Source organism: Mesoplodon mirus (genome assembly GCF_964341445.2).
Source record: "Mesoplodon mirus genome assembly, chromosome: 14".
Taxonomy (NCBI): Eukaryota; Metazoa; Chordata; class Mammalia; order Artiodactyla; family Ziphiidae; genus Mesoplodon; species Mesoplodon mirus.
In genome coordinates, this window is record NC_138990.1 from 20,214,619 (window position 1) to 20,227,720 (window position 13,102).

At 41.7% G+C, this 13,102-nt stretch overlaps 1 protein-coding gene across 1 annotated transcript in view; it reads left to right on the top strand.

The window, feature by feature from the left end:
* The window catches only part of SLC9A4 (solute carrier family 9 member A4), a gene marked incomplete at both ends in the record, with an annotated part of 51,410 nt that overhangs the window by 23,439 nt on the left and 14,869 nt on the right, over positions 1-13,102 (top strand). The window contains 5 exons of the mRNA XM_082642681.1: positions 793-1,010; positions 3,998-4,200; positions 4,776-4,862; positions 8,606-8,676; positions 12,481-12,642. Coding sequence (XP_082498807.1) covers positions 793-1,010; positions 3,998-4,200; positions 4,776-4,862; positions 8,606-8,676; positions 12,481-12,642 — 741 coding nt within the window. The remainder of the gene's footprint in view (positions 1-792; positions 1,011-3,997; positions 4,201-4,775; positions 4,863-8,605; positions 8,677-12,480; positions 12,643-13,102) is intronic.

The window sequence follows — 13,102 nt, forward strand, 5'->3', positions numbered from 1 at the left end:
ACTAGGTAGATGGGATAAGACTAGAAATTCAGATTTTTTTTCCTAATGAAAATATTTTTGAAATGTTTATCCTTGTGTAGATCTTGGAGTGAGGCTTCTCAACTTGGCTTATTCTATCTGATCGTGTTGCCTTCTTTATGACATCATCCTCATACCCAGCCACTTGGGCACAATGTTATTGTATAGAAATATTTATCTTAATTAAATACAGTAGTGTAAAGTCTAGGCACTCATCATTTTCCCACCTTAAAAGTGAGCAAACTACTAAGACAAGGCAAAGTCCTTTCTTTCCCATCCAGACTTGCTAAGTGGCTCTAGAACAAAACATTTTAAAGGAAAAATTTCTCATTAAAATTTTGTCGGAAACATTACAACATGAGGGGGTCTCGCTGAAGTATTCTTTCTAGGTAACTGCACTGGGTTATTTTGGTTTAAGGCAGGTGAGGTAGAGACTATGAGGTGGGGCTGACAAAGCTCATGATGGGGGTGGAGGGAGCAAAATAAAAACAGTCCTGCTTCTGGCTTGTGCGTGAATTGTGTTCCATTTTGTTGTGGGAAAACCATGTCATGCCCACCTTCCCTACCACACTCAACTTGTGCAGGCCCCTTAGGGAGGAAGAATAGGAAGAAGGAAAATCTCAGGAAAAACCTGCAGCCAGAAAGAGGACTGGAGAAGATGTTCTCTCTGGATAAAAACAGGATTTGTGTCTCTGTGCCATCACCAATAGGGAGGACTTTCCAATGAGGGGCAAGGTCTTGTGGCTTCTCCCTGAGACTCTTTTCCTTTTACAGAATCACAGCCTGTGCAGTGACAATGAAAAAGTATGTCGAAGAAAATGTGTCCCAGACATCCTACACGACCATCAAGTATTTCATGAAGATGCTGAGCAGCGTCAGTGAGACCCTGATCTTCATCTTCATGGGCGTGTCCACCATTGGGAAGAACCACGAGTGGAATTGGGCCTTCATCTGCTTCACCCTGGCCTTCTGCCAGATCTGGAGAGCCATCAGTAAGACACAGCAGGGCCCGGAGAGTCCCACCTGCTTCGTTTTTTATTTTTCTTATTCCTTCCTGCAAGGCTAAAGCATAAGCAATGAGGTGATGCCAACTGGTTTTACTGGTGAGGGGGGTTTGGGTACCTTGTAGTGACCAGGAATGTTCTCCGTTTGCTTCCTCAATCAGTTCAGAATAATTACTGGCCAATAAGCTTCTGCACTGAAGCAAGGCTGAAGCAGGAGCACTTTTTTTTAATTGAGAGAAAACCTTCACATCTACACATTTAAATATAACTCAGTACATTCATCCCTTGCTCTTCACTTCTTTGCCAGCTTATGAGTTCTTGCACCTTAAATCAGATATAGATTATAAACTGTGGGCTTTCTTTTATACTTTTGTTACAGGAAAAGTGAGATCTCACAAACTGTAGTCTTTGTAAAGCAAGTACTGTTAGAAAACAGTCTACTAAGTATTACAGGTGGTTTTAGTCAACGGTTGAGTGTGATATATAGAAAACAAAGGAAGTGAATCTCTATTTTTGAAAAGTGCTTAGTAAAGGCAACTCTACAATGTAACTGGTATCACCCCTATAAACTATGCCTAATTTAAAAACACGAGGTGTCTTGACTAATGGCTTTTAATTTAACTTGTATATTTATGTTTCTGGAGCTAGAAAGAACACTCCAGTACTGAACTACAAGATATGCTTTACCTTTTGATTAGAAGCGATTATATTTTTAAATGACTTTAACCAATATTTGAAGCATTTTTTTACATGACTTTGACCAGTATTTTCAAGCCAATTGCTCAAAGAGAAATTAGGAGAAATGGCTCAGAACTCATCTTGAACATATCCATTCTAAATTTAGAATGGTTTTTAGGATTTAGGCAAGAATAACAAGAATGTAGAAATATAAAAATTATTCATAGGGCTTCCCTGGTGGCACAGTGGTTGAGAGTCCGCCTGCCGATGCAGGGGACACGGGTTCGTGCCCCGGTCCAGGAAGATCCCACATGCCGCAGAGCGGCTAGGCCCGTGAGCCACGGCCACTGAGCCTGCGCGTCCGGAGCCTGTGCTCTGCAACGGGAGAGGCCACAACAGTGAGAAGCCCGCATACCGCAAAAAAAAAAAATTATTCATAAAAATAACTCTGTATATATGTGCCTATTAGGTCTCCAGGGGAGAAAAGAATTAAGGATTCTGTGATATAAATTTCTAATCTCACAAGTCCTATCAGTATTGCTAACTAGCTATTTGACCTTGGACAGATAGTTAACTATGCAAAATCTTCTTCCCCAACCACAAAATGGTGGGTCTGGACAAATTTCGTAGGTCCCTTTCAGTTCTAATACTGTAGGGATCTACAGGAGGGTAGGGTGAATGTCAAGAGGCACCACCTCAGAGCTTCTGCCCAGCCAACAAGCATAGAAACCAGCTGGGAGATTAATGTTCGGGAGACCTCACGATGCTTCACCCTTGGTGACCAGCCACCCAGCTCCTTCATTTTCCATCTGAGGGAAATGATGTAACAGTTCCCAGGAGAATGACTTGGCCACGTCACAGCAAGGGACAGAGCCAGGTGTTGGAGTCCAGCTCTCCCACTCCTGCCTGACTCATCGTAGCTAAGAATAGTTCACACTCATGAAGGCTTATAACATGTTATTCATAGATATTAAATTATTAAACCTTACGTCCACCTTCTGGTGTAAAAGTACTCAGTACCTCCAGAAAGCAGGTGAGAAGACTGCGTACATGAAAAGATTGACTTTTGCCCAAGGTCATAGGACTAGCCCATGGAGGAGCCGGGACAAACAAAACAAAATGAGAAAAATTAAATTTTACTGTCTCCTGCACTGTCAGTTTCCCTACTATCAGAGGATGCTAGGAAAAAATAACAAGAATGTAGAAATATTAAAAATATTCATAAAAGTAACTCTGAATATATGTGCTTATTGGGTCTCCAGGGGAGAAAAGAATTAAGGGTACTCTGGTATAAATTTATAATGTCACATCAAGTCCTATCACTGTTACTAACTAGCTCTTTGACCTTGGACAGACAGTTAACTACTCAAAAGCTTCTTCCCCAACCACAAAACAGTGGGTGTGGACAAATTTGTTAGGTCCCTTTCAGTTCTAGTACTGTGGGGATCTACAGGGCAGTAGAGTTAATGTCAGTGATGCTTGCTGTGATGTCTGTGCGATTAGAAACCACATGAGGATACCGAGAGGTTTATTGTTCTCCAGGGAAACCTTTGCTTTGATGAGTCAGAGCATCAGTGAAGGGACCTTTCTCACTAGGAACCACTGCATGGGTGGCAGCTCAGCCACATGGGGATGAAAAACCAATGTGGTAGAAAACACCTCTGTGTTTTCAGCAAGCTCTCCTGCCCTCCACCTTTCACTTACTGACAGTAAGAAGCCCCCCCTTGGACCCCTTGCCAACTTCCTTTCTTTTTTGCATTGAGCCTCAAGAAGATCCAAACCAACCACAAAAGATCTGCTCACCTGCACAGACCCCAGGCACTGCGAGGGCTAATCTCACCTTCAAAATCACACACCTCCTCTGCTGAACCAGTGAGAGTATGAGCTGATAAAAATGCTTCTACCCTCCAAGTGATACCCTTGCTTTTCTTAGTTTTGAAAGGCTGAGCCAAATTTATAAAATAGATTAGAAAGTATACACCATTTCTTATATCAAAAGTATCAAGATTTATTACTTTAAATACACACACACACACACACGCGCGCGTGTGCGCGCACAGAGGCAGTCATGCTGGGAAACTACCAGAGAACACTTCTGACTTGAAGCACTGCCGTCTCACAACTACCCAAGAAGTAAAACGTTTTGTAAGCTGTTCTGTTTGGGACAGACTGCCATGGGTGTGATGGAATTAGGTTGCCTTGTTTTGTGGGCACATGCACATGACTTGGGTTCACTAACGCTGCTGTGTCTCCTCATTCGTGACCCTCTGCTCTAATACATATTTCCCCCCTTCTAGGCGTGTTTGCTCTCTTCTGTATCAGTAACCAGTTTCGGACTTTCCCCTTCTCCATCAAGGACCAGTGCATAATTTTCTACAGTGGTGTCCGAGGAGCTGGAAGTTTTTCACTTGCATTTTTGCTTCCTCTGTCTCTTTTTCCTAGGAAGAAAATGTTTGTCACTGCTACTCTAGTAGTTATATATTTTACTGTATTTATTCAGGTTGGTAGATTTCTTTCATATTTGAAATAAGTCGATTCTTCTCAGGATTGTGTATTAAATTAGTAAAATACCAGGAAAGGGACACTTTATCTGATTTTCAGACAAGTGCCCAATACCCAAACTGAATTCCCAAATATTTCTAGATCATGTTTTTGGTCATCCTGTAACCTCGACATTTTGTGACCTTTTAATTGATAAAACGTATTAATCAAAATATCCCTTTGTACAGGTGAATGATAGCTCGCCTGATGTCTATTGCTGAAAATGAGATAAGAATTGGTGGTACTAAATAGTTTTTATTAGAGCTGATATTAGCTCTCAGCAAACTAATGGGAGGTTATTTTAAGGAATGAAACTAAATCCCTGCTTTAAATTATAGACATCAGGCCTATTTTTATTGCAGAGTGTCAAGGTATTAAGTAAGAACTAAAGTAAACACTGGAGCATTTATCCAGGAGAAACTAGTACAAACCAAAGACATTAAAATTGGAAGTTCTAAATTTGCAATCGCTTTGCTCTCTATCCTGACAGTCTTCACTACAACAAAATGCTTTGTTTTGTGGTTTATGATCTAGGGAATCACAATTGGCCCTCTGGTCAGGTACCTGGATGTTAGAAAGACCAATAAAACAGAATCCATCAACGAAGAGCTTCATACCCGTGTAAGTTATCTCTTGGTCATGATTAATAAGTTGATAAGTCGTTCCCTCTTTGCCACCTATGGGGGCGATTTAGAACTTTGATGAGGTGTGTATATGTCACTCGACATGGCCTCTTTCCTCTCCAGCTCCACCAACAGTGATTATACTAGTTTCCTGGTGCTGCTGAAGGAAATTATCGTAGACTTAGTAGCTTACATCTCACAGTTCTTATCTTACAGTTCTGGAAGTCAGAAGTTCACAGTGGGTTTCACCGGGATAAAACCAAGATGTAGCAGGGCTGCATTTCTTTCTGGGGGTTCTAGGAAAGGGTCTGTTTTCTTGCCTCTTCCAGCTTCTAGAGGTCCTTGGCATTCCTCGGCTTGTGGAACTGTCCTGTCTTCAAAGCCAACAATGACCAGTCAGGGCTTTCTTATGCTGCATCACTCTGATACTGACTCTTCTGCCTTCCTCTTCCACATTAAAGATCTTTATGGTTATACTGGGCCCATGTGGGTAATTTAGGGTATTCTCTCTATCATAAGGTCAGCTGAATAGCAAGCCTGAATTCATCTGCTATCCGTTCCTCTTTGAATAAAAACTAGCATGTTTGCAGGCCCTGGGGATTAGGACCCTGGACATCTTTGGGGACCATACATTCTGCTTATTGCATCTGTCCTTTGCCCTCATGTCTGTTCCACATGCAAAATACATTAACCAATCCCAACATCTCGAAAGCCTCAATCCACTATAGAATGAACTCAGAGACCAAAAATCTCACCTACATCTTGTGAGTTCAAAAGACCCAAATCTCAGCATCTCCATCTAAATCAAGGATGGGTGAGGCTCTGGGTATAATCCGTCCTGAGACACAGTTCCTCTTCACTCTGAACCTGTGAAACTCAAGAAACAAGTCATCTTCTCCCAAAACACACTGGTAGGACAGTCATCAGATAACGGCTATAGATATTCCCTTTCCAAAAGGGGGAAATATGGAAGGAAAAAAGGAGTCATCCACCCCAAGCAACTTTCCAAGTCCGCCTGGGTTTCCAGTCCTGGTTTCCAGTCCTGGGAACAATCTGCTATGATTCTTTGCTCCACCTTCTGTGTTCTCCCCTCCACCCTCTGAGTCATAGTTCTTTTTTCATGAACAGTAGCAGGTGTTTGTGACTTATTAGTTTTGTTTTGTTTTGTTTTGTAATTTTTATTGGAGTATAGTTGATTTACAATGTTGTGTTAGTTCCAGGTGTACAGCAAAGTGAATCAGTTATATGTATACATATATCCACTCTTTTTTAGATTCTTTTCCCATATAGGCCCTTACAGAGTACTGAGTAGAGTTCCCTGTGCTATACAGTAGGTCCTTATTAGTTATTTATTTTATGTATAGTAGTGTGTATATGTCAATCTCATTCTCCCAATTTATCCCTCCCCCACCTTGCCCCCTGGTAACCATAAGTATGTTTTCTACATCTGTAACTCTAGCGGCTTATTAGTTTGATCAGCCTGCTTCTTGCCTGTAAAATTTGGGGCCCAGTAGCTTTCTTTCATTTCATCTTCTCTCTCTCCCTTTTGAGTCCCAGCTAGCAGTGTTTCTGTCAGGGTTCAACAAGGGGAGCAGAACTAGTAGGAGATATATATTAAGAGCTTTGTTGTAAGGAATTGGCTCACCTACTATGGGTGCTGGGTAGGCAGGTCCAAAATCTGTAGGACAGGACATCAGGAAGGGTGGACTGGAACTCTCAGGCAAAAGCAAGTGGAATTTTCTTCTGCTTTATTCTTCAGGCCTTTCAAATGATCAAATCAGACCCACCCAGATTATTTAGGATAATATCCCTTACTTAAAGGCAACTGATCAGTGACCTTTAATCCTATCTACCAAATACTTCCACAGCAACATCTAGACGGGCATTAATAATAACAGGGGAGTAGCCTAGCCAAGTTGACACCTCAGAAAACTATCACGATGAATAATGTTCAGAGTTGCCTGACTTGCTTCTAAAATCATTACTCTGAAAAAGAAAGAAAGAAAGGAAGGAAGGAAGGAAGGAAGGAAGGAAAGAAAGAAAGAAAGAAAGAAAGAAAGAAAGAAAGAAAGAAAGAAAGAAAAAGAAAGAAAGAAAGAGAAAGAAAGAAAGAAAGAAAGAAATCATTATTCTAATGGAACATGGGATTTTCTGCTCTTCCTGAACTTATAATAAAGAAGGGGTAACAGCTTCCACTTCAGCAGACATGGCCTAGTGGCAGTTTTGGTGAAAACTCTGATAAAAGTGAAAATGAAGTTGATCATGATTTCTGCCAGTTTGTTTTAAGTCCAACACAGTATTGAAGGGATGGCGTTTCATGTGGCTACAGGAAATAGAAATGAGAACTAATGTATGGAAAACATAGGGTGAGAGGCTTCAGCTCTGTTAATGAAGAGTGTTTGGACAGTTGCTTGTATGGCTCACCCAAAGGTGAAGTGGATGTGTGCAAGCAATAACCGGAAACACTTGGCATAGTTGCTTTACAAGAGATTCAGGCTTGGAGGGGATGATTGGCCCACATAATTTGGAGGTTTCTTTCATGCCTGAAAGTCCATAACTTTAATGCTGGAAAAACTGATGAAGTCTTTCTAAAGTCAGACCTGAATTTCATGGCCAAAGTCACCTAAGGAAATAAAGTAATTTTAATTCCAGGAAACGCAAATGAAAAATTTTCAAGGCCATATGAAACTATTCAACAGATGGGGATAGGGAGTGAGCATTTTAAAATAAGTAGTGCTTTAACCCAATTGAAGACTTTTGTCTCTATCTTCATCCCCTCTGTTCATTATTTTAAGAAATTAGATATATACCTAAGACAATAGAACTTGGATATTTCACCCCTTTCTTATTTTTCTTTTTCTCAAAAAAAGGTATAATTATTGGTAGAGAGTACATCATTATTTCAGAATTAATTTAGTATTTTAATCTATTTTGCAAAAAAAAATTTAGAAGCCATGTTAAACTTCAATGATTACAAATTTAAATTATATGTAAAGTAATAAATTATGAAGAGACTGTTTTTTCCTAAATTCCTATAAACAATTTGGATAAAGCAAATGTAGTGTAATTGGCTTGGATGGTGAAATGTAAATACTGAGACAAAATGATCAGATAAAAACTGAGGCATGGGAATTCCCTGGTGGCTCAGTGGTTAGGACTCTGTGCTTTCACTGTTGAGGGCGCAGGTTCAATCCCTGGTCGGGGAACTAAGATCCCGCAAGCCGCATGGCAGGGCCCCCCCCAAAAAAGAAAAAACAAACAAAACAAAAACTGAGGCATATAGATAAATTTTGTTGTTATATGTTGCTACTATAATAGAATACCTGTTGAATTATATTTTCAGGAGCTGTATAAATTGGATACTGGCATATTCTTTTCTTTCTCAATGAAATTAAAAGAATAGTTAATTATTAGGCTTTATATCCATGTGATATCAGTAATGAGAAATTTCCTAGATCATTCTAGAAAAATAGTATTCAAAGCAAAGCAGGTACCTTGTTTTAATTGCAAGTTATGTGCTTTATTAAAGAAATTATCTACAGAGACTTTGCATCACGAAACTAAGTGGTGTTACTGGGAAAGGCATTATAAGCATCAGTTACATGAACAGAGTGATAGAAAAGAGGGTATGCTCCTGGAAAGTAAAGCCCCCTTTGTTTTCCAAGGTGTATTAACCTTCCTTGTGTGTCTTGTAGTGTTAATGTTTCATCAACAATCATTTTTCTGTGTTTGGTTTGGCAGCTGATGGATCACTTGAAGGCTGGAATTGAAGATGTGTGTGGGCAGTGGAGCCACTACCAAGTGAGAGACAAGTAAGGAGGCAGAGGTTTCACCACCGAGGAGGGATATATGTGACATGGGGAACCTCAGAAGGTTCCACTGGAAGCTGAACATAAAACTAGAAGGAGTCCTGAGGAAGGTGGCCAGGAAGATAAAGGACCTGGGAGCCATGCCATACAGGAAGCAGGCAGAAGCCCTGGGAAATGGAGAGCTACCAGGTGGAGGAAGCAGTGAACTTGGGCTTGGTTGCTTTAGAGGAAACTAGTACAACTGACAGGTGGAAATTAGAGACACCAGATTTAAGTTTAAAACAAGGACAAGTTTCCCAGTGATACGAGAAGCACAACCAGGGAATGACAGGCTTCAAGAGGCTGCAAAGGAGGGTTGGTGAGTCATCAGGGATCCTGGGGAAGAGATTCCTCCATCGTGGGGGAGGTCCTTCCCACATAACGATTCTGTAAAGATTCCGGGGGGCCCTCTTCTCCACCACATCTCACATTTCAGAACTCATCCTCTTCTGGATTTAGTCTACAGCCATATTTCTTAATGACATGGCTCTGAGAAGAGTTTACTGATGATGAGGAAGATGAGATTTTTGAAGTTTCACACTGCTGTTTGGAGGATGAAGGCGTTAGCAGTAGTTCAATTAACCAAATGGTAGACATTTCCAACATATTGATGTTGGTGATGCCAAGAGAGACTAGATCTTAAAAATTCTGGCTCTTGCAGGGTGGTGGCACAGAAACTGAGAGCTTTTGAGTGGGATTTTTTTTAAGATTTTTTGATGTGGACCATTTTTTAAAGTCTTCGTTGAATTTGTTACCATATTGCTTCTGTTTTATGTTTTGGTTTTTTGGCTAAGATCATGTGGGATCTTAGCTCCCCAACCAGGGATCAAACCTGCACCCCCTGCATTGGAAGGCGAAGTCTTAACCACTGGACTGCCAGGGAAGTCTCCTGAGTGGGATTTTTTTTTATGAGGTAGAAAGAAGCATCGTTTTAGCAGTCCTTACAGTGTTAAAATAGAATTTAAATTCTGTGACTATCCACTGATCTAGAATTTAGGCCATGGATTTATTTTTAAGTTCAAATGCCATAGTTATTCCAATGAAGCATTATTAAATATTCTTCCATTTAGCCAAATCTATACCTAACTTTCTAAACTATGTCAAGAGTAGTAAGACACCCTCACTGTGTTCTAGGTCTTCACAATGTAGTACATGTGGTCCTGGGGGTGGGGTGGGGGAGAAGAGAAAGAGCCTGAACAAATAATTATGGTCAATATGGCACATGTTATAACAGAGGCAAATGCATAGAACTATAGTAATACAGAAATGGGAGTGAGTTTGGAAAATAAATCAGTTATCCAGACAAAGAAGAATGGAAAGCCTGTCAAGCAACAGCAGTAGCGGCAGTGTATTTCCATCTGCAAAGGCAAGGAAGAGCATGTCATGGTTTGGATATGGTCAGGGAGAGTGACAAGGTAAGAAAAAAGGAGGACATGACCGGAAAGACAAGGACACACTTTTTATGGTATAGAGCTAAGGAGCTCTCTAGAGCCATTAACACTATAAAGTTCTATTTGACCTTTAAAACTCATATCAAAAGGCTATTAAATAGGAGAGTAGCATGGCCATACTTGACTTTTGGAAGGCAAACTATAATAGCCATATGGAAGCTGGATTAGAAAGAGAGGAATTATCTGTCACATGATCTCCTTAACTCTCCTGTGTTATCACTATTCGTCTCATTTTATTTTATTTATTTATTTTAAACTTATTTATTTATTTACTTTTGGCTGCATCAGGTCTTAGTTGCAGCACGCAGGATCTTTTGCTGCAGCACACGGACTTCTCTCTAGTTGTAGTGTGCAGGTTTTCTCTCTCTAGTTGTGGTGTGCGGGCTTCTCTCTAGTTGTAGCATGCGGATTTTCTCCCTCTAGTTGTGGCGTGTGGGTTCCAGAGCACCTTGGCTCTGTAGTTTGCGGCACACAGGCTCAGTAGTTGTGGCCCGTGGGCTTAGTTGACCCGCGGCACGTGGGAAGTTAGTTCCCTGACCAGGGATCAGACCCATGTCTCCTGCATTAGAAGGCGGATTCTTTACCACTGGACCACCAGGGAAGTCCCTAGTCTCATTTTAAAGATGAGCAAACCAACTCCAAGAGGTCGATTAACCTGTTGTACAGCACAACCTTGCTGTGGGTTCAGGTCTTTTGTTTTCAGTGAGCTGCAGAGCTTTCCGACCAGTGAGGGTAAGGGACCAGCAGAAGGGGTACTGAAATACTTCTGGGGTAGACAGGCTGGCTATGGCATAAGGAGGGGAAGATGAGGAAGGGGAAAATGAGAGTGACCATCAGATCTTCAGACACGGAACCTAGGGAGGTAACAGTGCCGTGGTTAAGCTTACAGTCTGTAGAAGAATGTTTGGAGTTAAATAACAGATTCTGTTTAAGACGCTTCAGATACTCACTCAGCCCCCATTTGGAATTTAGTCTCAAGCTCAGGAGGAAATCGTGGCTGTGATAGAGGTTGTGAGTTGTCAGTGAGTATTTGGTAACCAAAGCCGTGGGTGTGGGTGAGATGACTACCAGCCGGTGAAGAGGGGAAGCTTCCTGGGGACGGGACTCTGAGAAGCTTCCATCCCTCTGGGGCAGGTAAGGAAGAGCAAGGGCAGAGGAGACTTGGAAGAAGTCGTGAGCAAGGCTGGAAGGGAAGCAGGATGTGCAGGGCTCAGAGTAAGTGACCCAGTGGCCCATCAGAAGAAACCAGTGGCTAATAGGGCAAGGACAATGGCAACCACTGGCCTTGACCAGCCCAAGGTCAAGGTGAACCCGAACCCAGTGTGAGGAGCATCAGAGAAGTCCTGATGGGTGGAGTGACGATGGCAGTAGATTGAGGAATAAACAGCAACAATAGCTTCTCACGAAGAAAGGCAGAAAGCGAGAAGGCTGAGGGGTGACCCAGTTGGAGCCAGAGTGAGCCTGGTATGAACCAAACACAGATCACAGAGCCCAAGGAATCACAGACTGCTCAACCCAGAGGAGCCTCGGCTGATACAGAGTCCATCCACCTCACAGACCGGGAGACTAACCAACCACCAGATAAGCCAGCATCCCAGAATAAATCAGGCAGCAAATTACTCTTTGAATGGAAAATGATTGAAGGTGTGGAAAATTCCTCCTCCCAACAGATGGTGGACTCTGAAGGCACCGTATGCTCCATGTGGCTCCGTCTAATGGGTCAGCCAGAGCTTTGGCGCAATAGTGAGCGTCCATCAGCGTCTGGCCTATTCAGATGCTCCATCACTCAGACTGTCAGGGTATAAGTGGGTTCTCCCCACACCCCACCTAATTGGCAGGATTCAAAATGATCTGCAGTGTAATGGGCAAAACTACTGTAACTACCAGGCTGTTTAAACTTGTGGGTTCTGGTTGAACAGGCCAGCATCACTGTAAGTGAAGCTGCCACTGTTACAAGCTACTAGGACGGTACAGCAGACTCCCCGACCCCGTTTCTTCTCCCACAGCTAGAACTCAGCTGGCCTCCCCAGCTCCCCACTAATGTCCACTTTTTGCCCTGATTACAGCTTGTCCCTTCCTTTTGTTTGGTTGATTTTCAGTGTATTCCGGTCACTAGGCCATTCTTTCTTCATTTTAAAAAAATGTATAAATGCTATGATTATTTTTTTTTAAATGTGTTCAAAGTCACATGTGTTCCAGGCACTGTTGTGGTGTTTTTCAGAATAAAGTTAAGTGTAGTTTGTTTCTAGAAAAAGTATATACTTACATAACACATACAGAGATTGAAGATTTCCAAACAGTTGGTTTCCGTTTTTAGGTTTAAGAAGTTTGATCATAAGTATTTACGGAAAATCCTAATCCGAGAGAACCTGCCAAAATCGAGCATCGTTTCTTTGTACAAGAAGCTGGAAATGAAACAAGCTATTGAAATGGCAGAGACCGGGATACTAAGTTCTACAGCCTTTTCCATGCCCCATCAGTAAGTGACATCTGCCCTCGATCTAGACTTTCAATGTCAGGATTACAAGGGGCACTAACTCATTGTTCCATTTAAAGGTACCATTAGGAGTGAAGAGGCAGAGATATGACAAAGGAAAAATGGAAGAAATAAGATCTAAGTCTTGGCATCTTATAGCTTGGTCCATGCTTGATCTGTTTCACCTAGTTTCTGAAAATTACTTTCCAGCAAAAAGATGAGAGTTTTTTGACATCTTTCTTTGGGAGGGCGGAGCAAATGAATTTATAGAAGATTTTTAGCATATGTTACAAGTCTTCCTGTTTAGACATGTCTACCCTTTAACCTATGCTCATTTGCTTCCGCTAATCTTGCCATTGTCTTTCTCCCATAAGTCATCTCTCTTCCTGTCTTCTATGAGGAGAGACCAGGTCAGCATCCTAGGATGCCAACTTGGATTTGGGCAAGAGGTGTGGTGATTGGT